This window comes from Urocitellus parryii, chromosome 1, assembly GCF_045843805.1.
Source record: "Urocitellus parryii isolate mUroPar1 chromosome 1, mUroPar1.hap1, whole genome shotgun sequence".
NCBI lineage: Eukaryota > Metazoa > Chordata > Mammalia > Rodentia > Sciuridae > Urocitellus > Urocitellus parryii.
Window position 1 is genome coordinate 52,447,177 of NC_135531.1, and position 27,806 is coordinate 52,474,982.

General features: G+C 32.8%; 1 protein-coding gene across 4 annotated transcripts in view; it reads left to right on the forward strand.

Annotated features, from left to right (window-relative positions):
* Nucleotides 1-27,806, forward strand: part of Srek1 (splicing regulatory glutamic acid and lysine rich protein 1) — a 36,806-nt gene that overhangs the window by 1,275 nt on the left and 7,725 nt on the right. For 2 of the 4 annotated variants that reach the window (XM_077800351.1, XM_026390817.2), the window contains exons 2-10: nucleotides 6,816-6,949; nucleotides 12,414-12,529; nucleotides 14,154-14,318; nucleotides 14,521-14,699; nucleotides 15,896-16,026; nucleotides 16,895-17,009; nucleotides 22,757-22,876; nucleotides 23,231-23,605; nucleotides 26,940-27,035. In XM_077800351.1, the coding sequence (XP_077656477.1) occupies nucleotides 6,816-6,949; nucleotides 12,414-12,529; nucleotides 14,154-14,318; nucleotides 14,521-14,699; nucleotides 15,896-16,026; nucleotides 16,895-17,009; nucleotides 22,757-22,876; nucleotides 23,231-23,605; nucleotides 26,940-27,035 (1,431 nt within the window). Of the gene's footprint in view, nucleotides 1-6,815; nucleotides 6,950-9,357; nucleotides 12,127-12,413; nucleotides 12,530-14,153; nucleotides 14,319-14,520; nucleotides 14,700-15,895; nucleotides 16,027-16,894; nucleotides 17,010-22,756; nucleotides 22,877-23,230; nucleotides 23,606-26,939; nucleotides 27,036-27,806 lie in introns of those variants that run through there. The other 2 variants (XM_026390819.2, XM_026390818.2) reach the window with 2 other exon arrangements.

A 27,806-nucleotide genomic window follows, 5' to 3' on the forward strand; every position in this document is an offset into this window, starting at 1 on the left:
TTGCATGCATGAACATTTTTTTTTTTTTTTTAGAGGTAGGTCTTATTAAGAACCACAGGTTTTTGTTCGTTATATCAAACTCCTTTGAAGGAAGAGGAAGTAATTGCCCAAGATTTCTTTCCTTTAAAGAATTTGCATTTAATTTGGCTTATTTCATAATGATGCATACGTTTTGTTTTTTGTTTTGAAATGTTTCGTGCATGCAGAAAAGTTGAAATAATACGGTCAACTCCCATGTTCCTTTCAAGTGTACTTCCTAATTTTTTGCTACAGTTGATTATTAAAATTTTTCCGTTCTAATACTGCTTTTTCCCCCTTCCTTTTTTGATCTAGTGTATCATCAGAGAACAGCTATGGCACTTAGTTACTAGAACAGGCTGCTCTTCCCTCACCTTTTAAAAAATCCTTCATGACATTAACACTTCGTTATATTTCCATTCTGTCTTGTGGAACAGGCCATAATTTGAGTTTATAGAAGTTGTTTCTTCATTCAAGTAATATATTTTTGACTAGACTAATGTGTATGTGCACACACATGAATTTTGATTGATTAGCTATGGCAGTATAGCTTTGAATATATGATTTAACTTTTGCAGATGCTTTCAGCCATCTCTTAAGCACTCAGTGTTTCATAATTGAGAAGTGTTTGGAGGAGTGCTGTATCCTGGAAGAATTGGAGTCAATCATTAAAATAGTCTAAACATGAAACCCTGGGAGTTAACCTTGAGGTATCTCATAGGTAGAGAAAATATATCACAGAGCATGGCCAGCCTAATACAATTTATATGATTGAAACCAGGGTTAGAGTGGTTATACACTCCAGTTACTATCTGGTACTAGTAACGGCATTTAAAAAAAATGAATGTCATTACTTGGAGTTTAAAAGTCAAAGATGTTGCTTTACAATAGAGTTAGTGTGTCACAAACTATTGGTAAAATTGTAGCATAAATATAATACATATAAGCCAGGCCTATTGAAAACTCAGGTTTTAAAATTTAGTTCTTTTGGCATAAGCCAGTAATTCAATTTCATTTTAATAATGAAATTTTTGTGTTTATATAAACATTTTTATTTGTAACTTGTCTTTTTTTTTTTTTTTTTGGTGCTGTCAGATGGTTAAATATCCCAAGTTCTCAGCCAGCCTGGGCAAATTAGTAAGACTCTGTCTCAAAATAAGTTAATAAACAAATAAAAATAAAAACTACTGGGGATGTAGTTAGTGGTAGAGTGCCCCGGGTTCAATCCCAGGAACATAAACCACTCATGCCAAGAAAATACATCTAAATCAAGTGATTCCTTAGTTTTTCTGTAAGTGCAATATGAAATCCCTCATTCTTCTCATTTTTGTTTTGTTACAGTAGAGACACGCTTTATTAACAGGTTTTCTGTTTCATCATGAAGTTATTACCTAGTTTTTATATTAAAGATGTTTTTGCAAATTTGTCCTGGACTGGACAAAAGTGCAGCAGTAGTAGTTGTATTGAAGATACAGAATTGTTTTGTACCATCCTAAAAACACTATTTTAAAAATTTTATCTTTGGAACCTGAGTAGACATTTGTTTGTTTTGAAATTGGAAATAAATTTGGTTTTGTGTTGTATGTGAAAATGTTTTTTTTTTACTAAAATTTCATGGGACTGGGGACATAGCTCAGTGGTAGATTGCTTGTGTATTATGTGTGTAGTTGTTGTTTCAGTCCACAGCACCATACATACACATAAAACATATGATTTTAGTTGCTAAAATGAAAACTTGGATTTTAAAATTTAGTTCTTTTGGCATAAGCCAGTGATTCAATTTCATTTAAATGTTTAAATAATGAAATTTTTATAAGTGTTTATTATAAATATTACATTTATTTGTAACTTGTCATTTTGTGTGTGCTGTCAGGTGGTTAAATATCCAGTTACTATTAATTTTTGCACAGTAAGTGAATTTCATAGCTTATTAAAACTATTTATACACGTAAGGCATTTTTGTTTTTTCAGCAAACTTTTTATTGAGGTGTAATGTGCAGACAGAGAAATGAACAGATTGTGATTGTACAGCTTGATGAAGTGTCACAGAGTAAACATGCCCAGGTAACTAGCGTACAATCAGGAGTGTAAGCCCCTAGCAGGTCCCCTGTGCCCTTCTTCAAGTGACTAACCCCCAAAGGGTAATCCTGTCCTGATTTCTGACACTGGAGATTTTACCTGTGTTGTTTTTTTTGCTTGCTGGTTTCCTTCACTTCTCTGGTCTTCAGAAGTTCCAAGAATGAAAGGTAAAATCTATCAACTACTTATTTAAGCTTATTTAGTTAAAAAATTAATATTATCAGTATAACTATTTTGTTGAAAATATAGAAAAATGATGATCCTACCATCCATCACAACCCCTCTATTTGCATATATTACCCTCCAGTCTTTTAATATGTGTTTATTATAATGTATTATCAAAGGATTGATACAGTTCTATAAACTTTTTTCACTTCAGCTGTAATAACATTTTTCATATCCCCGTACTTTGTTTATAGTAATTTTTAAAGACTAATATGTGTTTGGAAATTCTATCATGAAATATATTGGTATCTTTTAGCTGCATCATTTAGTGGTGTTTTTGATTGTTAGCAGTGATTATTAGTGGTCTTACTGGCAGTGTCAGTAGTTCACAAGAAAGCCTTCTATAAGGAGAAATTGTGCTGTCTAAAGTATCATTGGAGCCCTGTGGAGAAGCCCTATGATAAAATGATGCATCAATTAATATTTCCATGCATAAAACTCAATTTTGCCCATGTTTATTATATTCTTTTCTATATTTTCTCTAAAGGATGATACTAATGTCCAGTGTACATTGATGTAAAATGTAGGATATATACAGTCTTGGCTTTTGAAAATGTGCCATCATCATGTTGAATGAAAGAAGAGAAAACTAATGTTCAAGCCCTACTAATTTTGGGTATTGCTACTTCCCGTGGAGTCGTATGTTTAGGCTAGTTGAATTATGTAACCTGCTTTTATAATTAAAACTGTCAAAACTAAAAATGACAATCCTGTTTAAGTAAATCTAGGGACTGGAGATGTGGCTCAATGGTAGGACGCTTATCTAGCACGTTATGAGGCCCTGGGCTTGATTGCCCAGCACAGAAAAAAAGAAAAAGTGAATTTATTGGTTTTAGATACATTAGAGAGAAAGATCTAAATACAAGGTTTGGAAACATGCTGATTTATAAATACATACACATTTGCTTGCTGAGATTTGTCATCTCTGTGGAGGCTTGCCACTATCATATATTAGTATTATATTTAAGATAAAGTGTTACTGCCTCTCTTGAAAATCTTAGGTATTTACATTTTTACAAAACAACGTAAGTTGGGCTTTACTGTATTTCAAAGAGGTAGCTGGAGGTGAAGATTAAGAAAATGCTTAAAGCACTTTCATGCTTAATAATGGTTTTTAGAACAAAATAATAGACAAAATATTTTTAACCAATTCCTAGGTTTCTCAGATCTTGGTGTCATGTCTTCACGTGTAGTAGTTGTGCAAATCAGCCTCAGATTTCCTGTTTCTTTGGATATTTAAAATGAAGTGGGTTTCAACTAGGGGTAGTTGGCAGTGTGTTTTTAATTTTCAATGATGGTAATTTGGTTTTCATTCTTTCACAAAAGGTTTTTCAGTTTAGGTAATGAAATTAAAGTGATGGTTTGTCAGGTTTGTGAAGATTTCAGGACTAAAAGAGTATTCCTGTTGCAATTGCTAGGGTATTTTTAGTAGGTCATTGTAATCATAGATTTTATTTTTTGGTTGCAAAGGACAGAAACAGTGTTACCCAACAATCTACCTTAAGAACAGACAGAGAGTTGATAATGACTATAAAACAGAGAGGCCTCTTGGGAAAAGGGCTTGGGAACCAGAAAGGTAGTTCAACAATCAAGGTGATTGCCTCTTTCTCTGAAGAGGCTTTATTGACAGGTATGTTTCTGTATATCTACTCAGTTTCTTTGCAGATCTATTCTGTATTCCTTCATCATCTGGCTGTCACTTTTCAGCCTAACAGAAGATCTAAGTGTTTCAAGTTCATTTAGTCAAGCCTGACTACCCAAATTATAGGTTGTTGGTCAGCAAGTGAAATGGGCTTTTGTGATGTTTTTGATCAGTTGTGGCTAGATAAGCCAATAGGCTCTTCTAAGGGTTTTCAAATAAGGAAATTGTGATGTGTCTGTGCTGAAGCTGCATTGATAGCACAGACAGGAGATATTTTAAGATGACTTACCAGAAGACATGACACTTGAGCCAAGTTGGGACATTATAGCTTGATGGAACAGCAGGTACAAAGACCCAGATGTTTAGGATGTTTTCTTAGAACCACAGGTATTTCTGTGCCTGGAGTTTTGGATATACTTAGATGATGAAGTGAGAACAGAAGGGTGCCTTTGAGGAAATGTAATCTGTGGAGTGACACAATGCAATTTAGGGTATAGAAGGGTTGTTTTTGTGGAAAAACAGCAATAAGGGATTGAAATTGGATGCAGTGTGGTTGGTTAGGAACCATTATAGTAATTTAGGTGACAAGTGCTGAATTAAGGCTTGGTAATGAGAATTATGAAAGAATTAATGTGACAATAGTTGGGAGGTAGACTCAGCAGAATTTATTGGATGAGAAGATGAAAAGATCAAGGGCAATTTGTCAGGATAGGCAGGGTTTTAGAAACAAACCAAATCTCAGATTATTTCTTATGCTAAATTGGTGGGGTTGAAATTGTACTCATTGGGGGCATTGTGGGATGAAGCTGATGAATCCACCCTTCATCTATCTCTTGAACATAATTAGTCACTGTGTCAGAGAAAAAGAACCAACCAGTGGTTGGCTCTTTTAAAACTTTTACAAGTTAGGCACATTAGTTCTGCATGTTTAATTGACCAAAACAAGTTACAGGGCCACACCTTTGTTCAAGGAATAGAGAAATGGAATTTACCACATACTCAGAGTGAGCTTTGGAAATATTTGGTAAATAGCACTAATAATTGTGACTTCCAAATTACAGACTTGGGAAGAAATGTGAAGACATTTTTAATTGAGATATGAAATACAGAGGGCAGGCTTTGTAAAAAAAAAGAGAATGGGTAATGTATTTGGATTTAATGACTTAGGGGTGGATGAAAATGTATTGTCAGCCCTTGGATCTGGGTGTCTAGAGCTCAGAAGAAGTTTAAATTGGAGATTTGGTAACATAAACATGGTGGATAAGCATGAATATGGACATATTTACCTCTAAGGCAATATATGAAATGCTTTGACTAAGATAGTGGGTAAAGGGGGATTTTTGGTGAGGATTGGTATGAATCCTGGATTTGGATGATCTTAGGCAGAGGAAATAAATTGAGTTGATTAGAAAAGAGGTAGTTTTTTTTTTTAAACTAAATTAGCTCTAGCAGTATGTTAATGATAAATATAGTTTTAAATGCAAATACATTTTATTTGTTTGGCTTAATAGCATGTATGTAAATTTAACCGTTATTAGTGTGGTTATTCTACATTGTTTAAAGATGGATTTGTTGCTTTTTGTGAGGGATTACAGAGAAAGATTTTTGAACTTTAAAATGACTAGTATTTGTGGAATGACTAAATAGTAACTGAAAATGATGGGGTGTTTTTGTGGGGAGATGTATACTGGTGATTGAAACCAGGGCCTTGTGCATGCTGGGTATGTTCTGACTCTACCACTGAGCTATACCTTTAGATCCCCAGAATTTTAAAATTCTTGATTGGTTGAATCATTAAGATTTCATGAGATTTGGACTTACATGATTACTTTAAATCTTGACTTTGCCATTTTCTAGTTCAGAGATGTGGCTAACTTATTAGAACTGTTTAGTAACCCACAGTAAATTACTGTTATTATTCCAGTTATAAATGATGTTTTCACATGATATCTTTTCTTTTTAGTGTAAAAAGCTTTCAAATGAGTGTGTATTTATATTATAGATTAGGTATATATTTAGGTACTTTTTTCCTGCTACAGACAATTGTAGATTTTGATGAAAAATAATTATGGATATGTTGACAAAATGTCCACGAGGGTAGTAACTTTTAGAATCTAACAAGATAGATTCATATATGGAAAAATTCCTTTTATTTGTGCTGTGTCTGGTTCCTTTGTACTATAGATCTGCCCTAGATGGAATTGAATCAGTGGATTAGAGTCTACGCTATTTACTATAACAGCAAAATGTGTAAAATTTTGTTTATAATTTTTTTGGGGGGAGGTCTAGAAGATCACATTGCCATCTATCCTGAAACTAGCTGGTATATACATAAAAACCTTAATTTAATTTTTTGTTTCTAAGACTACCATCAAGTTTTAATGACTTTTTCTTTTTGTGTTGAGGATGAACCCAGGGACTTGTACTTGGCAAGTTCTCTACCACTGAGCTATATACCCCAACCATGTTTTTATTGATGTAAATGCTGGGGAATCACATTTAAAAGGGGTTGGGATGGTTAGAAAATTTGAATTTTTAAGAAGTGGAGCTTTCATAAAGGGATTTTTGCCTGTTTAGGATGACACAGTGGTTGCATCAATTGATTTTACATTTCACTGAGATTCAGGACTGATTGAGTTTTAAGTTTTATATATAAGGCTATAGGTCTGCCTAGATTGCCTCTTTCTGGTGAGACATACCACCATTTAGTGTTTTAATGATCACTTGCAACAAAAATTTCCCAAGTCTTGATTAGGTAAGAGTACGAAAACATGTAAGAAAGATTTTAAGTGAAAATGACAAAACTAAGCAAATATTTATTAGTCCAATTGTTTTTGTTTTTATCTTGCAGCAACGCTCCTCTTGCTTTTTCCTCCAAAGTATGTTATGTTAAGTTTCGTGACCCATCAAGTGTTGGTGTGGCCCAGCATCTAACTAACACGGTTTTTATTGACAGAGCTCTGATAGTTGTTCCTTGTGCAGAAGGTTAGTATCTCACATTTTTTTTCTATTATTTTAATTTCTGTTCTGTTTCTGTAGCCTTTTGGCTTCCTACAAATTAGCAAGCAGACAATACTCTGATGTGTGTGTGTGTGAGAAAGCAAGAATGAAATTTGGAGAAGAAAAGAATTTTTACCTAATGGTAAATTAAAGCGGTTAATTTATTACACATGTATGTTTAAGATTTTACAACTGCATAAAGTATTTGGCTTCTTGTTTGCTTTAGTTTTCTTTAGGAAATTTACAGATTGTGAAGAGAGCTTTTTATATTTAAAAAATAGAAATGGGTATGGGAAATTTTTTGGACTTTAAATGTACAAAGTAAACATCTACCTGTGTATATAGTACTAATAATATTACAAATAAGAAATGTATACATTTTGCACAATTGAGGTTAAGTGATCTTTATAGGAAAAATATTCTTAATTAGTATCTTCAAGTATTCTTTTAAGATAACTTTATTTTTACTGTGAGATGATTGTTTCATCTTCAGTGTATAGTGTGCTATGCAACTGGAATTTACTTATTTAAATTGGTTCTTTTTGGAGGTAATTGAAGAAAAAATCATGGTAAGCAATTTTTCAAAGCATCCGTCAAGGAAATAAATAGGAATAGGACCCAAGGGTCTTACATGTATTTGTTAAATTTTTATGACTGCTTTAAAAGCTAATTATTACTAATATTTTTTAGTAACTTACTTTTTTACAGAACCATTTATATATAATAGACTACGTTGAATTTTGGTGTATAATTAACTTGAGCAGTATGGCATGTGTACATGGATTTTAGAATTGGGTTATTATAAATTTAAATGCCCTTACAAGTAGATAATTCCTGGTGGATGATGATAACATATTTTACAACATTAAAGTTCCCAAGAAACAATTTAATGGGCTTTCATGTGTAATTTTAACACCTCTTATAGTAACCAGGTTAATATTAAAACAATTTAATGTATATAAGCAGTTTGCTGCATTTTCAGGGTTTTATTCTTATTTCAGAATGTCTGTTCTGGAAAGTCAAAAACATTTTAGTCAAATACAGTGAGTACCAGGCTGGTATTTTTGAAGTCCCAGAATAGGACATTCTGGCTTTTTTTCAGATAAATTTGAAAGGGTCTTCATCATGTTTGGGTGTAAGGGAAATAAAAATTGATTAAAGTTAATCTATTTATATATGTCTTTATCTGGAGTTGTATAGAAGTACAGTGAGCCCCAAATTGGAAAATGAATTAGGAATGAAGCTGATTAATGGTTTAATACTATATAGTTTATATTGAAATTTCATACCAAGAAACCTCAATAAAAGAAAAATCAAGTAGAAGGTTTACTAAACTGGAATATAATATCAGAAAATTAAACCACCAACAGCACAGGGTCTTTTATTATGTCAGATCCCATTGAATTGAATTTTTTAGCAGTGTTGCTTTGTTGGAACCTGGCTATATTTCCATAGAATGTTTAATGTATCAGATAAGCCCTGACTTGTCGTAAATGGTCAAGGTTATGGGCATGTAGATATCCCTTTTACTGTTTATTTTACTTCATAGAGATGAATAAATGCAGTTTTTTTTTATAATTTCTAAGTATTTTTAATATTACCATTTAGAGACAAAGCTTTGCTGTTTCACACATGAAAATTTAAGCATACTTTCATAGTAATTTAGTTATATGTAAGTAAATATTTCAGAACATATTAGAAAAACCTTTAAATACCATTTTTCATTAGTTATATTAAGTACAACAGAGATGAATTTATGGAACCCGAAGAATTTCATATTGAGCTGCTAAAAGTCTGTTCATGCACTGCCAGGAAAGAAATAATGCATTATTGTACTAAAAAAGAGAGCATAGTGGGTTTGAAATAAACCCAAGGAAAGCATTACAGTGGAGGAAATTCTATTAAGAATAGATGTGCTGTGGTGTGGCGAGCAGTCTGCTCTGCACATTACCGAGTGCATTCTTTCCTTGATGTCCTAGAAATAATCATGATGTAAATGAAAGGAATCATAGAAAAATTTTTTTAAAAAGTTTTTTAGTTTGCTGTTTTTTTAGTTCAGATAGTAACATGAGAAATCCTAATCTGTAAAAGTAATGTTTGATGTGTAACAGGTACATACTTACTAAGCATTAACTATTGTTAATAAAACATGCCATTTCAAAATAAAATATACTTTCATTATACTTGTCTAAATATGATCTCTTTTTGTTGTTGCGTGCATTTCAGATTTCTTTTTATAAATGTTAACACTTACGAAAGATAAGGTCAAACATTAACAAAGGTGTCAGCCTAATCATCAGTCATAACTTTATGTCCACATTTTCTGGTAGATGGATTTTGACTATTAATTTGGTTTTGTATGTTTTCTCTATGTGATATTTGTGCATTATTAGATGACTAGACTGGCCAAGGCAGACCTGTTACACTTGCCTGAGTTAGGCATTGTTTGCCATGCCACTAAACCTGCCGTCAAGTGAAACCTTCATTGGGGAAATGAGATCGGAGTCTGAACCGCAGAAGATGGACGCCCTGTCTCTGTTTTTTATTGTTTTACTTTAATTTCATTTCTTTTTCTTTATTTTGTCCCTTTTTTTTTGTTTTTGTTTTTGTTTTTGTTTTGTTAAATCTCTCTCACTTTAACTTGTGAGCTGGTTTTCCAGTTCTTTGTAAATGGTATTCCATTAAGGTTCATAACGTGTTGCAAATTATATTGGGAGATAATTAACACAGCTCAACCTTAAGACAGAATAAATTTTTCATGCAGTAAATTAAAATATAGTGTTGAGAAGCTAGTGTGAGTCTTAATTGGTGTTTATAGATTGATCAGGTACATTTTATACTTAACATTAAAACACTTATGAGGATCTTAGGAACACTTCCTGATCTTAGTGTAACATTTTTATAGTTTCCCTCCCCACTCCAAGACTTTATCTCATAAAAATGAATGGATGGCTTTTAATTTTCATCCGTCCCTCTAGAATTCTAGGCATACAAAATCATCAAGGAAAATAAGCAAGTTTCTTACAGTGCATTGGTATGGGGAAGGTCTTTCATTTTATGATTGTTCATTATACAATTTATTTCCTTGTCTTATGAAGACTTTGTTGCCTATGTGGGGAAAGGATATTTGAGAAAATATTGATTATTTATTTGTGTGCGTGTTTTTCTGTTTGCTTGAATTTTTTGTTGAAAATTCTTCAGAGGTTACCAGTTTCTAAATGGCTTCTGAGGTTAGGACTCAAGTAATATGAGAGATACTATTTTTCTCTCCATTACTAAGGAATATAGTTTGGGGAAAATGCTAAATCTGATTGTTTAAATACTTTTATATACTCTGATATTATTTAGAGGATAAATTTGATAGGATTTTATTTCAGAAATTGAGCAATGGAACTTTTTCTTAAAATACCTTTAATAGAATAAGACAGGTATAATTGAGCTTAGAGTTCTAGATTACTCTCATGAAAGGCAATGATAGTCTGACTTTGAAGCCAAAAGAGACTTTCTAATACTAAGTGATCAACTTTTGGCCCATTTAATCCCCTTTTTGTTTGTGTAATTTTTCTATACTGTTTCTATGGATAGTTTGGCTTATTAATTGACAAGTAATATTAAACTTGGAAATCATCTTTTTTTTTTTAGGTGTATAAATTTTAGGGTACTGAAGCATAGAATTTTCACCTCAGGACCCCAGTTTTATTAAGGATATTCAGATTTTATAAACCTTTTTTTTTTAAAGTCTACATAACAGATAAAGTGAGTGTGATATCAGTGTAAATAGTATAGTATCAATGTGGGTGTACAAAAATACATGTGTTAATAAGTATTTAGTGACTAACACATACAAAAATAGGTTGTTATTTAATGTCTTCAGTAAGACCTACCTTTTGTTTATCTTTATGCATGTTAAACAATCTATTCTGTCAGAATTTACATTGAAATAATAAAAGTAACTTTTTGAAATTAGGCAAAGTAATATAAATTTAGATGCTGCAGAGTTCTTAAAGCTACTACAATGTACCTTTTATTCTGTTCCTGTAGATAAGACATAATTAATATTTAAAGCAAGTTTTAAGTTTCATCTTGAATTCCATCCATGTTTAGAGATATATTCAGATAATAACGTTCAGAGATTGATCTCTATACATGGTTGTTTTAAATAGGATTTTTACCACTGAAACCAGGAAAATTTACTACATTATATTATATTTCAGCTTAGTATGATTTTGTACACTATTTTAAAACGATTTTGACCAAGTTCTTAACAGAAATACTTAGCCAACTACAGTATGACTAGTTCTAAATGTATCTACACTTAGTCAACTTTTACAGAATTTTTTTTTTTGCTAAGATAAAAATGTGTGAAAGTTGCAATCTTAATAAAAATTATTTGATTAAAATCAGCAGTTACATGGCAAATGATGTACTTTAATTTTTTTCATTTTTTTAGGTTGTAGGCATTTTTTTAGTTTTTAAGATTATTTTAGTGTTACTATTGTTATTAACCATTTAAAATGTTTATAAGCAAGACATTTAAGCATTAATCATTTCTCTTCAGATAAGTATATATGTAAATTGGTTCTAAAAGTTACATTTTAAGAAGGTTCCTGAGACTAGGGGAAAAAATTTTTTGTCATTAATTCTCACAAAGTTTTAGTGATTATTATTATTTTTTCCAAGGCATATTCTTTGAAACTGGATTCTTTTTAGGCATCATTGATCGTTGTTGGTGAGATGCCTTATTAACAGAATGGGTATAGGCTTCCTTTTAAATTGAAGCTGATTACATGAAGTAGGTTTATGTTTTCTTCTGTTTATTTGAACTTGAATCTGTTGGAGGGTTATCACAATTGTTTGCATCACAAGAAGATAGTTTCAGTAACAGAATAGTGGCACTCATTAAGGAACAAATTTCAATTCGCACATATTTGTTTTTTCTTTTTCTTTTTTTTGACTAATTTGGTTATTTGCCATTTCTGGGGATTAAACTTTAAAAAATGTTCTTCTTTTCTGTATCTGATGTTCTGTGTGCTATTAGTGATGCAGCCAACACGAACGGTTGTCATGTGTAACACAACTTTCGATCACCGCGAAAACACCGTCCTGGGAAAGCGTCCATGCTTGATATCGTTTGGTTCATGAACATTAAGTTTCCAGTACAGGTGACCCATAGCTCAAAGTGTTAAATAATTGTCTACATTATTCAATTTTTAAAATAATATTCCATTAATGAGATTGTTAGTCTTTGAAGTTTTGCTCACTTTTATTTTTCCTAGTAGAGCCAGGATAAAAGGAAAGACTTAAGTTCTTATTTATTTCTTTATACGGATCTGATAGATAGATTCATTTATTATTATTATTTTTTAAGTGCAAGGGTAATTGTAAAATCATAGTGTAAAGTTGGTGTGGTGTTTCTGCTCTCGGTAATGTTTGGAACTTGCCTCTGCAGGTAAAATCCCAGAGGAATCGAAAGCACTCTCTTTATTGGCTCCTGCTCCAACTATGACAAGTCTGATGCCTGGTGCAGGATTGCTTCCCATACCAACTCCTAATCCCTTGACTACTGTAAGTATTGAACTATACATAAGTAAGTACCTTCTTATGAAAGGAGTGAATATTGAACTGTATAATCTGTTGGATAAAGAGATTAGACAGTTATTTGTATTCCTAGCCACTGAGGAGTGTGAAGCGAGGAGTATGTCACAAGTTTGAGGCCAGCCTTAGCAATTAGTGAAATTCTGTTTCAAAATGAAATTCAAAATGGACTGGCGAGATAGGGCAATGGTAGAGCTAGAGCACCCTTGGTTTTAGTCCCCATTACTACTGCCCCCTACCCCACCAAGAACAAAATGTATTCGTTTTGCTTTAACCATAGGATAAGCAAGAACTTACTATTTTAGATTTTTGCTTAGGTAAATTTTTCTGTTTCAATTTGAGGTTATCCATACTGGGACCCTGCCTTTACCACTTGGTAGCCTAGAAATTTTGGGCAAATTAATTTCTCCAAGTTTCTGGGTTTTTTTTTAAAGACCTGTGAAATTGACATAATAGTAATGCCTACCTCTTAAGGTTGGTATGAGAATTAAGTTAATAACTCAGCAAAATGTGATGCTGTGATAATTGTTGATGATTAGGAACTTACACAGTGTTTTTTAATGACCAGCATACAGTTAATCCTTATTATTTGTGAATTCACTTACTAAGTAGTTTTTTTGAAACCTCAAAATCATATTTGCAGTGCTTTTGTGGTCATTTTCAGATATACAAGGTGATGAGAAATATGAGTTGCCTGATGTACATATTCCCAGATTATGTCAAGCAAGGTGACACTGCCTTTTTGTTTTGGCACTCATGCTATAAACAAGCATACTTTTGCAATTTTTTGGTGCCACATTTAAAAATTTTGTGTGCCTTTTGTTGATGATTTTGCTATTTAGATAGGTCCCGAAGCCAAGTCCTAAATAGTAAATGCTTAGGTAAATTGTGATGTACCTTATGAAGAAAATGTGTGTTACATAAGTTTCTGATTTGTTGAGTTGCTAATCATGAGTTTAGTCTTTTTCTCTCTCTCTCTCTTAAAATATATCTATTTTTACGGACACAATATCTATTTACTTGTGGTGCTGAGGATTGAATCTAGTGCCTCATATGTGTGAGACAAGCGCTCTACCACTGAGTTACATCCCCAGCCCCATGAGATCAGTATTAATGAATCAACACATTAACTCAGGTGCCTTCAAACAAACATATAAAACAAAATTATGTATTTATTAGTGATGATGAGTGTGTTATGGTCAGAGGCTCCTAGGAACTTAATCTTTTATTTTCCTTAGGAACATGGTTCAATAATCCAGTAATAATTCATTATTTATAGAAACTTTATAGGGTATAACTACTTTGACTATTGAGAACCAACTATTCATTTTTAGTATTAAGTTTAAAGGTAGTTAAAATTCCCAGATAGTTAAGAAATTGGTTATATTTCAGTTAGGTTCAAAATTAATATGATTTCCCTGTCTTAATAATTCAGAAAGTTAGGAGTCTTTAGTCTCCTTCTAGTCTTTTTGAGTTGATCCATTCTTGTCAAGATTAGAGAATTGTAATTTGGAATACTAATAGAAATTATGTTCTCTTGGTTTTTTTTTTTTTTTTTTTTTTTTTTTTTTTTTTTTGTTTTGTCTTCTTACAGCTTGGTGTTTCACTTAGCAGTTTGGGAGCTATACCAGCAGCAGCACTAGACCCCAATATTGCAACACTTGGAGAGATACCACAGCCACCACTTATGGGAAATGTAGATCCTTCTAAAATTGATGAAATTAGGAGAACAGTCTATGTTGGAAATTTGAATTCCCAGGTAACTAATTTAAGAAGAAACAGAGGGCAATAGTTCTTTTTTCCCCCTCTTAAAAATCATATTGATTGGGCTGGGATTGTGACTCAGTGGTAGAGCACTTGCCTAGCGTGTGTGAGGCCACTGGGTTTGAGTCTCAGCACCGCATATAAATAAAAAATCATAAAATAATAGCTCTGTTAAAACTGTCACTTTGTTTCCTCAGACAACAACAGCTGATCAACTACTTGAATTTTTTAAACAAGTTGGAGAAGTGAAGTTTGTGCGGATGGCAGGTGATGAGACTCAGCCAACTCGGTTTGCTTTTGTGGAATTTGCAGACCAAAATTCTGTACCAAGGGCCCTTGCTTTTAATGGAGTTATGTTTGGAGACAGGCCACTGAAGTAAGAAATCCTAAACAAGAAATTTTAATGATTTAAAAAATTTTAAAGTATATTTGATGTAATTAAGGCTTTTTTTTTTTCTTTTTAATAGTAATTGGCAATTTGTGGAAAGGAAGACTGTGTTAAGTATAAATGAAATACATGCCATTTTAGCCTTTAAAATCCTAAAGTTGTATTTGGAATCATATTTCTCATTTTCTATTTTTTAAGGTCTAGTTTACTTAACATTATTTACATACCCCACATAAAAGTTCTAAGTCTTTATCAGTTTTAAAATTATTTTATTGGTTTTATAATATGACTCTAGACTAATGGGCAATTCAACATGTGGGCTGTACCACTCTACTTCTGGTAATATGAATTTCAGTAAATTCTAAATCCCAGGAAGAAAGTAATATCAAGTACCCAGAAATGTTTTAAATGAGACATTGGATTTTTAAGGTTTGCTCATATCCTTGTTTGTAAAAAAATTGATGTAGCCTTTCAGATACTTAAGATCAGATATTCTGTTTCAGTTAGATTATTAAGTCAAACATAGTTTTGTCTGATTTAATAGGTGATTGTTCTAGTTATACAATTTGATCAGGGTTTAACTGTTGAAGGATAAATAACGGTTTTTAGTGGGATCTAATTATCTCAGTGTGGAAAAGGGATAAATAGAAGGAAGCAGACAAATCCCATTCATTGTGTGCATCAGAGAAGCCATTCTCACCTAATAGGGGAAGTTTTATCAGACACCTCCCACATTCGAAGGTGTCAGAGTGACTCAACCAAGGAAGGAATAGGGTTGACTAAAATGGTGCACATTATATACAGCTTTCCCTTTATCCTACCAGGGAGCACAGTTTATCAACAAAATCTCCTAATGTAAGAATAGAAATGATTTAACATTGGTATCAGTGTTTATAATTCTAAACCATATGGAAAATATTTATTCTGTATTAAAAGAAGTCAGCTAGGGTTTAGTATTTTTGTTTTTCCTTGCTTATAGCTTTTTTGGCAAGAGGTGACTGAAGGTGGGGATGAGAGATGAATCAAACTTTTGAGGTTGTTTTTGTTTATTTTGTATTTAGCTATATAATTTTAATGTGCTTCTTAGAAGTCCTTAGACTCATCAGTAAGTTATCATATAAACATTTGTTTAGTGTTTATAAAATATGGTGTGTATTTGTGATATGCTAATATTTTTAATTTAGAATAAATCACTCCAACAATGCAATAGTAAAACCCCCTGAGATGACACCTCAGGCTGCAGCTAAGGAGTTAGAAGAAGTAATGAAGCGGGTACGAGAGGCTCAGTCATTTATCTCAGCAGCTATTGAACCAGGTAAGGCCATAGCGTTGTTACATAGGTCATCGCTTAAAGATCATAGAATCTTAGAACCTGAAGGAATTTTAGAAATAATTACATTGTTCAGTCCCTTCATTTTTACCAATAAGAAGACTGAAACTCAAAAAATAGTAAGTGGCTTACTCAAAGAACAACTTAACACAAATTTTGTCTTTTTTCCCATAATGCTGTATCAAGGCACATTAGCCTGAGTTTATTAGCTCTTTATTTTTTAATAGGAAAACCAGTGTTCAGAATGATTTCCTGAAGGAAAGTATAAGTGTTATTATGAAGCCAAAAAGAAAAGGGTAAATATATTCAAAATGTTAAGCAGGGTTTGCTATAAAGTTCTAGTTTTAAACCTAGAAAAGAGAGCCCATGATTTAGAAAAAATACAGAAAACTGTTTTAGCGGGGTGAAGGAACACTTATTCAAACTTTGTGTTGCTTAATAAAATGATTTTAAAATCCAGTCTAAAAATGTCTAGGTGTTTAACCTTTGAGTGGATTTTCTAAATTAACACTTGCAATTTAAACTTCGATTCTAGCAAAATAAACAGAAAGGACTTAAAATCACTGTCATAGGAATTACAGACATGTTTTAATCGTACGTTATGGCAGCAACAAAATATTACGAACAGCTGTTTATAATCATCTGGTTTATATGTACTGCTGCAGGGTGGCTGCACTCAACGAGTTTATGCAATGACTTTCTTGGATGTTTCTGAAGGATAATTGCACAGGAGGAGGATGTACAGAGAGTAGGCCCCTTGCACTATATGTGGTACATTCCACTTGTGCCTAATTATTAACTGGGATCTTTAATTGTTCTGAGCTTACACTGCAAAGTGGTTTTTTCCTCCCAGAGTCTGGAAAGAGCAATGAAAGAAAAGGCGGTCGATCTCGTTCCCACACTCGCTCAAAGTCCAGGTCTAGCTCAAAATCCCATTCTAGAAGGAAAAGATCACAGTCAAAACACAGGTGAGAATTTCTACTTTCATATTTTATTTCAGTTTCTTATTTAAAATAGTTAAGATTTTATGGATTTTTATCAAAATGCCAGAATTTAGAAAGTTTTAATGATTATTAATAAATATTGCTCTGCTTATAAGACTGTAGTTAAGTTTTAATAGTTAAGCTAATTTTCCATTTTAGAAGTTGGTTTTCTATCTAAAGATGCTAACTTGATAGATTTCTAAGTGTATTCTTTACACAGAAGTGGCAGAAACTTTTTGTTCTTTTGAAAAAAGGGAACGTATTTAGTGGTTATGCTGAAAATATTGTTCAAGTTGCGGCTTTTTTGTTTTCTTTTCCCAGTCCACTCCAGGTCTGGGGAACAACACCCCAGATCTTGGTTTCAAGCAATTTCCTGTCTCTTAAGTACCATGTTTCAAATGGAGCACCTTAAGTTTTTGGTACTCGTGGTGACAAGAGCCGTCCTCTGACCACTTTTGGAGCTGAAACCCCAGAGTAACTTGCAGTCTCATTTTGGAAGTTGTCTTGTCCTGAAGCACTGTTTGTTTTTTCCCTATTTTTGATTATACTTTTGGCATTTTGTTTTCTCTTGTCTGTTATTGCTTTGTGTTTGGAAAGGAGATCTCAAAATATAAACTCGGAATACCATCTTGACTGCAAGTACCTTAAGAATCATCTCTAAAGTGATACATTTTATTGTTTTTAAGGTGTGGAGGGGACTTTTTGAAATGGGAAAGTGTATATATATATATGTATATGTATATATATATATACACACATGTAGGGGGTACTTTTTGAAATGGGAAAGTGTATATATATATACATATGTGTATATGTTTCTGAATGTATGTATATGTGTATATATATATACACACATATGGAGGGAACTTTTTGAAATGTGTATATATATATATATATATATATGAAATTTATATATATATATACACTTTCCCATTTCAAAAAGTCCCCTCCATACCTTAAAAACATTTCAAAATATATATATATATATATATATATATATTTGATCCTAATTGCATGTCATGATGTTTATGTCTTCAGGAAGGGGGGAAAGTGTGTGTGTGTGTGTGTGATGTGGCAGTATTAGAGAAGGCAGAGGGATTGAGGGGAAGAAAGGAAAGAAACCAGTGTGTTGAGTCTCACCAGCATGCCCAGTTGAATTTTTCTATGATGATCACAGAGATTCAGTGAATGATAAAGGAAAGTAGACTATTCTTTTTTTGTTTCTAGTACTCATACTTCTAGCCCTTTTAGTGTTATATAGGTCTCTACTAAATCAGTTTGCAAAATCTCTTTGAAATATTGTTTCAGTGTCAACAAGATGATGTAGTTAGGCAAATTCAGAATCAAATAAAAAGAGTTGTTTTCATGTGTAAGAAATAAGTCAATGCAGCAGAAGGTGGAGTTGGAGTAGCAGTGGTGCAAGAGTGGACATTCCTGTGTGTTGACAGGATCGGGTGAGGATAAAGAATAGCAAGGAAATATAAAATTGTGTGAAAATTAATAACTGTACTTAGGAAAAAGAGAATCTTATTTTGAGGGGTTGATATGAGAGCAAGCTTACCTCCATGATTAACATCGTGTGGCTTCCTTGATAATCTATGTGAAGCTATATGTGCTTTTTGAAATTGGGCAAATAATTGAGCAATCCACTTTATCCATTGTTCACTGTAAGGTTTTAATTTTAAGTACTATGTATTTAATTAGTCCCCCCTCCAAGGGTATCATCCAGTCTATGAAGTTTGTGAATTCTTGTTCTTGATATTCATGAGAGTTATTTTCTAGTAGATCTGTCTGTGTAGCAGTGGAAATTAGTAGCTCTTGCTGTGTGTGTGTGTGTGTTTTTTGTGTGTATGTGTGTGTGTGGTCAGCATATCCTACTTTCACATGTTCATGTAGACATGCACAGCTTTGACAAAGCTCATAAACATACAAAAGAGGACAAGTTCTCTATTCTTTTTAAAGGAATGGAAAACATCTTACTGAAAAACATATGACTTTAGGATGTTGACTTGGAAGTTGGAAGAAGTCCCCTTAATCCCCAGGAGTCAGAGAAGGTTTTTTTTTGGCTTTCCCTCCTCTGCCAGTGGGAGCTGGTATCCTCAGGTTTTGCTTATGGGCCCACCTGTTCTTCAGATGCTTCTAGAACTATGCTTTCCGAGGCATAGAAAGACAAATACTACTCACATTAAGGAGCTTAAATTTGCTTTCATAAAAGCAGACATCTGGTTATTAAATGGTGGAGGGATATGGGAGGAAGTTGGATAATACGTGCCAAAATACTGCTCATGTTCTATAACATGGTAGAATGATTGTAGTTCCTAACAGTTCAGTACATATTTTACAAAGAACTAGAAGAGAGGAGTTTATACATTCCCAGAACAAATAAATGATTAATGTTTAAGGAGATGGAAATACTAAATTAAGCTGATTTGATCACTGCACATTTTATACATGTATTGAATTGTCACACAGTACCCCACAGATATGTACAATTATGATGTGTCAACTTAAGTGAGAGTTGTGCTTAACCCCCAATATCTCCCCTTTCTCTGTTCCTTCCCTGTATTATTGTAAACAAGAGGAATGGGTTTCTTGTCATTGTATCCCTAGCTAGGATTTGGGAAAAGTGTTTCTACTTTGTCCAAATTTTGATACTTTAAAAAAAATTCTAATTAGTTATACATGACAATAGAATGCATTTTGACACATCATACATAAATAGAGTATAATTTCTTATTTTTCTGGTTGTACATCATGTAGAATCATACTGGTTGTATAGTCACATATATACATAGGGTAATAATGTCTGATTCATTCTACTATCTTTCATACCCCTTCCCCTCCCCTCACTCCCCTCTGTCTAATCCAAAGTGCCTCTATTCTTCCCTAACCCCCCCCACCCCACCTCTCTTATTGTGAATTGGCATTTGTATGTTAGAGAAAGCATTCCGCCTTTGGTTCTTTGGGATTGGCTTATTTTGCTTAACATGATATTCTCCAGATCCATCCATTTACAGGCAAATGCCTTAATTTCATTCTTCTTTAAGGCTGAGTCATAGTCCATTGTGTATATATACCACATTTTCTTTATCCCTTCATCTATTAAAGGGCACCTGGGTTGGTTCCATAGTTTTGCTATTGTGAATTGAGCTGCTATACACATTGATGTTGCTGTGTCACTACTGCATTATGCTGCTTTGGGTATAAACCAAGGAGTGGGATAGCTGTGTGAAACGGGGGTTCCAACCAAGTTTTCTGAGGAATCTCCATACTGCTTTCCATAGTGGTTGCACCAGTTTGCAGTCCCACCAGCAAACGTATGAGTATACCTTTTTACATTTTTTATTTATATAGATAACATTAGAAAACGTAGGTAGTACTAGAATTGTTTTTTTTTAAAAAAATTTTTTTTTAGTTGTAGATGAACAGATACCTTTATTTTGTTCATTTATTTTTTTGTGGTGTTGAGGATTGAACCCAGTGCCTCACACATACGAGGCAAGTACTCAACTGCTGAGCCACAACCCCAGCCCAAGAATTGTTATGTTTTTAAGTTAAGTAACCTTTACAGACCAGCATAGGAACTATAAGACATTTTGTAATGTTTTAATGGAAAAGAACTGATTTACAAAGGAACTTTGATACAGCGTGAGGGTAAGTTGCTATTTATTTACAATTTAATTTTAAAATATAATTTTGTAAATTATTTAAAAAATTAACTAATAAGTGTTTGTCTTTGGTTGGATTAGACCTACTCTTGAATGTTTTAGTATTCTTAATTAAAAAACGTACTAGAGGGTGGGATAGACCTGAAAAGATTTAATGTCAAAATTAAAGTATAATAATTACTCCTCAGCAGTGACGTGAGCTCTCAGAACCTACAGGATAAGAAACCAAGTGATCAGTTCTTTATTACTAACTAAATTTATTAGGGCTACCCTTAATTTTTTAAAACAAGTTTCCTTGCTTAATTATTTTTGAAAAATACTGCTTTGAGGAAACAAAAGAATTGTTTATATTTTTAGCAAGGTTAATTAGAATAGTCTCAAGCTTTTTTACTGAGTACATAGAAACAATGTGAACATCTGTAAATGGACTAAGAATGCTCTAACTTTTAAATCTGCCTTAATACCTGCTACTTGACCTTCATGTCTCTTAGGTTTTTAGTGGTAAATACTTCAGCGAACTCAGAATTATCTTATTGTATTAAAAAAATGTTATAAAGACAGATGCATTTTTAAAAATTATTTTCTTTCCTCAGGTGCATTATCTTTACAGCTGTATAATAGATGAGCAGTTAAAAATTAGCTGTAAGAGCATGGTGAGGGTGGTGCATACCAATAATCCCAGCTACCTAGGAAGCTGAGGCAGGAGGATTTTGAGTTTGAGGCTGACTCAACATTTTTAGCAAGACCACATCTCAAACACAAAATGGGCTGTGGAGGTAGCTTGGTGGTAGAGTACCACTGGGCTCAATCCCCAGTGCTGAGGGGAAAAAAATCCAAAACAATTGGACTAACTGAAAAATATATTAGTAACGGAACTGGAGTTGTTTCTGGTTTTATAGCATGCCCCAAGCATGACCATTTAACTATATATTTCTCTTATAGATATTTGTGTATATTATGTACAGTGTACTTGTGGAAGTTCATTTGACCTCCTTGGAATAAATAAAGATTTAAAGTTTACATTTATGTTAAACTGTGTTATTTTTTATGATGGCTATAATAATACCAAGAATTGAGATAAGTGTTTACTCTGTGCCAGAGACTGCAAGTCAGTTTTACATACATCATCTAATTAATCCTCATGATAGGTAAATAAGTGTGATTCTGATTCCACTTTATAGATGAAGAAATGCAGAGTTAGAGAGGTTAGTGACTTGCTAGTTCTCTGCCAGCTAGTGTGTGGCAGAGTTGTGCTTTAGAGCCAGATTGTCAGACTTCAAAGCTGGTGAGTCTTATCACTTTGTTATTTTAAGTTGAGTGCATCTGTTTTGTTGTATTTTAATAAATAGTGCCTGAATTAGCTCATTGTGGGGAAAAAAAGTATTTAAAAATACAGTTATTTCAGTGGGGAAAGAGGGACTAATCAAAATTGAAATAACAGGTATTTTTCCTTGGAAGAATTCCATTAATTTAATTTAATTCCATTCTTTTAATAGCTGTGGTCATAGTTTACAGCTTTAACACAGAGGCAACACAAATCTAATATTTTGATTTTATGTAGTTTTACCTCATGCAAAATGATTTTTGTTTTCCTGTCACATCCACTCTCCAGTTTGTTTCCTTGTACATATTCTCTTAATGTTTATTATGATAAATAGTACACAATTTGTAGAAGTGAACCATATAACCACTACTCCCCATCAAGGTGTCATAACCAGGTAACAGTCAAGTGAAAGACAGTTTTTGGTGTGAAAACTTGGACGATGGGAAAAATCTTCTTAAAATCTTCTTTGTTAATTTGTGGCATGGCATGTAATAATTTGTTGCAAAAGAAAGCCATACCGGAAAATATCAACTTGTGTTCTAGACAGTGAAATATCTGGTAAAGTTTCAAATAAGTAAACTCTTTCTGGTAATGTAACCAAAGCATTATATAAGAAAGAATTTTTAAAAGTTGATAAATAGAGTTAAGATGGATTTTTAAATTCTCTTATTTTGAAAGACTTTTTTTAAAAAATGAAATTCTAACAATAAGTTTTGATTTTTAATAATTTATTTCTTCAGGAGTAGATCCCATAACAGATCCCGTTCAAGACAGAAAGATAGACGTAGATCTAAGAGCCCACATAAAAAACGCTCTAAATCAAGGGAAAGACGGAAGTCAAGGAGTCGTTCACGTTCTCGGTGAGTTTTAGAAAAATTAGGGATAATCTTTTCATTGGTTTTATTATTGGCTTTTCTGCTGTGATTTAGGCTTTGGATGAGAAATAAAACTCTTTTTCTGATTGTTTTAGTAATCTAGGATTAATATTGATTGCCACTGACTCATGAGGTTTCCAAACTACTCAACTCAGCCTGGTAATCACTTCGTTTTGCAGCTTCATGTACACTGGATTATATAGAAATGCATATATAATGTCTTGAGCCATTGTAAATTGTTTTGTGTTGGTAATTGTTGAGGAAAGAGGGAGGGATGTCTTTTGGGGGGGGTAGAATTTTTTTAGTTATACATTTATTTATTTTTGCTTATTTTTCAAGGGACAAGAGAAAAGATACTCGAGAAAAGATCAAGGAAAAGGAAAGAGTGAAAGAGAAGGATAGAGAAAAGGAAAGGGAAAAAGAGAGAGAAAGGGAAAAAGAGCGTGAAAAAGAAAAGGAACGGGGGAAAAACAAAGACCGGGACAAAGATCGAGAAAAGGACCGGGAAAAGGACAAAGAAAAGGAAAAAGAGAGAGACAGAGAAAAAGAGCATGAAAAGGAGCGAGACAAAGAGAAAGAAAAGGACCAGGACAAAGAGAAAGAACGAGAAAAGGACAGATCCAAAGAAATAGATGAAAAAAGAAAGAAGGATAAAAAATCCCGAACACCACCCAGAAGTTATAATGCATCAAGAAGATCTCGTAGTTCCAGCAGGTTTGATAATGTCTGAATTTTTTGGTCAAGGGTTTACTGATAACAAATTAAAACATAAGTGTTTAACTGAGGGGGGAAAGGTTATTGTATACAAGTAGAACCAGTACAGTAAGGGCAGAACATTTTCTTGTAATTGGAAAGTAAATGTTTTCTCTGTGAATTGCCACAGTGTTGAGCCTGTGAGGAGGAAGAGATGATATTCTGCAAGATTATTTAGTTTTAGCTAAATTTCGAAGTATACTATTTTTAGCCCAGCTAATTATTATCAGTGTTGTTATTTTCTTAGAAGGTAGAATATCAGGGAAGGTATTAAGAAATAGAGGAGTAGGGAGTTGTGCCTCAGTGGTAGAGCACTTGCTTAATACACGTGAGGCACTGGATTCGATCCTTAGCACCACATAAAAATAAATCAAAATAAAGATATCATGTCCATCTACAATTTAAAAAATATTAAAAAAAAAAAGAAAAGAAATAGAAGAATTGACCTCTTAGGCGCCTTTCTTAAGAATGTCATGGGGAATTTTAATATGCAAAATGATTGTTAGTTCTTTCCATCATGTGAGTTAAATTTTACCTCTCATGTTGAGTGCATGACATTTAAATTTGAATTCTTCATTTGTTAATTTTAAGGGTTAGTTTTTTTCCCCTTAGCACTGTCCAAAAAAAAAGTTCTCAATTTATTAATAAGTACACTGCCACCAGGCGGCAGCAGGTTGCCATAGAAACAGCTGCAAAATGAGAACCTTCCTCAAGGTTATTTAAACCCAAATCCATTATTCTAAATAATACCATAATTGTGAATAACTGGAAGTTTCTGATTTGTGTTAACCTATCTCTTAAAAATATTTTATGTATTTTTAGCAAATTTTAAAGATGGTTTTCATAGAAAACAATTAAAGAATATTATTTCCTATTTTTAAAATGTTTTTGTAGTTTTCTCTTAATATTCGCCTCTGATTAATATTTAGAGATAATTGTAGGCATTTATTGGGTGCTTTCCCATGTGCTATGTATTATGTCTCACTTTTTTGTCTTCCTTTACTTAGTCCTTAGAGTAGGCTCATGAGAAAACTATTATTATCATTGTTGTAAAATATGAGGAACTGGGAAACTATAGGAAATTAGCCGTCTTTTGTGTATTTTAGTATCTTTTAACTCTTTTCCTTCTTTGTAGAGATTGTTTTAGCATTTTATTTTGTGTGTGTGGGGGGGTGGTACTGGGGTGGTACCCAGGAGTGCTTTATCACTGAGTTAGATCCCCACCCTTTTTTAGTTTTTATTTTTTTAAACAGCATCTAAGTTGCCTAGGCTGGCCTTGAATTTGTGATCCTCCTGCCTCACATTCATGAGTAGTTGGAATTACTCCTTTGTGCTTGGCAAATTTGAGAATTCTGTAATTTATTGCCTGCTTTTAAAATGTACCTGAGAACCATAAAGTTGAAAGCAATTGTATATGTATTAAAATGGGGATCAAAATAAAAAGAAATATTGTTACATTTCCAGCACATTGAACCAATTGTTAAAAGACTTTTTGAATGTCTCCTAATCTGTATATATTTTTTTTCCAGAAAAATTTGACTTTTAAAACTTTTAATGCTTTAAAGTTATTGTCAATAAAGATGAAACCAAGAAAAGGAAGAAGAGGGCTGAAGGTGTAATTCAGTGTTAGAGAGCTTGCCTAGCATGTGTGAGACCCTGGGCTTAATCCCTAGCACCAAAAGACATTTTTTAAAAAGGAAGAAGATATTTATTGAGTACCTACTATGTGTCAGACTCAATGAACTTTATAGGTATTATTCTATATCCTCATAGCAACTGTGTAAGGTGTGAGTTATTTATTTTTATTTCTAGTTGAATAAAACCAGACTTGGACCGGGAATGGTGGCTCATGCCTATAATTCCTTAAGCGACTTGAAAAGCTGAGGCAGGAGGATTGCACGTTCGAGTTCAGCCTCAGCAGCTTTTATTGAGATCCTGTCTTAAAATAAAAAAATAAAAGGCTGAGGGTGTAGCTCAGTGGTAGAGCACCTCTTGGTTCAATCCCAGTACCAAAACAACAACAAAACCAATCAAACCAGACTTGGGTTGAATGATACTTAATGTTCTCAAAGCTCTTGAGCTTTTTTGGTTGTCTAAAATATCTGCCCTATGTACCACTAATAATGTAGGCATTAATTTTACAAATGAAAAATATAATGGGCTGGGGATGTGGCTCAAGCGGTAGCGTGCTCGCCTGGCATGCGTGCAACCCGGGTTCGATCCTCAGCACCACATACCAACAAAGATGTTGTGTCTGCCGAGAACTAAAAAATAAATATTAAAAATATTCTCTCTCTCTCTCTCTCTCTCTCTCTCTCTCTCTAAAAAAAAAAAAAAGAAAGAAAAATATAAGATGGTAAAGAAAAATTGAAATCCAGAGGATTGATTTATTTCATCTCTGTGGTTTCTGATTATCAGTGCTCCTTAAGAAAGGGTATCATTAGATTCATTGACATTTAATAAATACATTGTTTTTTCCCTTGGATCATGGACATGGTGAAGTTCTTTGTTTCTAAGTGGATCACTCATAAAAAGTAATTTTATGTATATATCATTTACTAATGTTAAGCAAAATAATTTTAATAATAAATACTTAATATGTGTATTTCTTAGTTGACCATATTTAAATCCCAGATTTTAACTATTTTTCCTATATTTAAGCAACCTGTGTACTTAGTTTTAAATTAATAAAACAGCAATAATAAATGGAGGTTGGAGAGGAAAAGCAATTTCTTTATAGTGATTTAAATACTTTTTTGAAGACATTCTAATGCTTGAGACTAATTTGTTTACGTTTTTCGGACTAATTTATCCTTCAGTTCTTGAAGAACCTGTTGTTTTGTTACAAAATAATCCACAGTGGGGCAGCAAGGAGCTAGATGCATGATAAAGAATCTAGTAGGCAAAATGTGTTTTAGATTCAGAGAAAGACATTTGAGAGACTGAATCATCAATATTTTTTCTATTCAAGAAATTATTGTTTAGATATATCACATGGTTATGGAGGCTCTCCATCGTTTCTGATATTAAATCTTAGGGGTAAAGTTTTTGTCCTCTATAAAATTTATGGCTCATAATTTGACTTACCCTAAAATTATGTGGTAGAACACGTTTATAAAGTATTTGAGTTTAAACTGGCCTTTAAAGGGGCTGAAGAGTAGTAAACTATAATAAACAAAATGGCTTATGAGGAGTACTACTCAATTGAGAGTTCAACCAAGGACCCTTTTGCTTTTGTGTTTTTGAATTTCTCTTTATTTCAATTGTGTTTTAAAATGACATTTTTGGCTTTTAGGGAAAGGCGGAGGAGAAGGAGCAGGAGTTCTTCCAGATCACCAAGAATGTCAAAAAACATAAAAAGGAAGTCTTCTAGGTCTCCATCCCCTAGGAGGTAGGTTGAAAACAAGTACCAAAACTAAAGAAAAGCGGGAAAATTTTTTAAAAGATTTATGTTTCTCTCTTTTTAATGTTTTTAAAATTTTATATTTTGAATGAATAATACATTTGTATCTTTCAGAAATAAATGTAAAAATTTATGTGATGAGAAAACTTACTTTCTTTCATGTGTTCACCTGGCACCATAAATAATGAAATAGTTTTTCTCTATGCCCTTCCAAGGATATGAAAATATATATTTTATTTTTCTCATATTAAGTAACAAATATATATTGTTGTACACTTGATTTTACTTCACTTAACTATTAGGAAGTTTTTCCATAAACTGGTCAGTCAGAGAGAATTCATTCCTTTTTATAATTGCATGGGCTTAGATTTATATTCTAGTTTCTTGTTTTATTTTACCAGCCTACAGTAGAATGTTTTTTCTGAAATTTTCTTGTTTCATACTATGTAATGTTATAATGAACAACTTTGGACTTAATGTTTTATAGGGTTCTGTTGTGTAGGAAGAATTTCCAGAAATGGTATCGGATGGGTTATGGGATATGTGATATACAGTTAAGTTTGTTGCTGTAAATTTATGAATAAATTTATAATCCTAAGTATTTTATTCTTAAAGTTATTGTTCCCTTGATTTTTAAGAATTAGGTTTAAAAATAAATACATATATGTTGCTAATAATCTTTTTTTTTTTTTTTTACTTTTTCTTTTGAATATAGCTGAAGGTTTCTTTTAATTTTTTTTTGTATTGGGGTTTGAACCT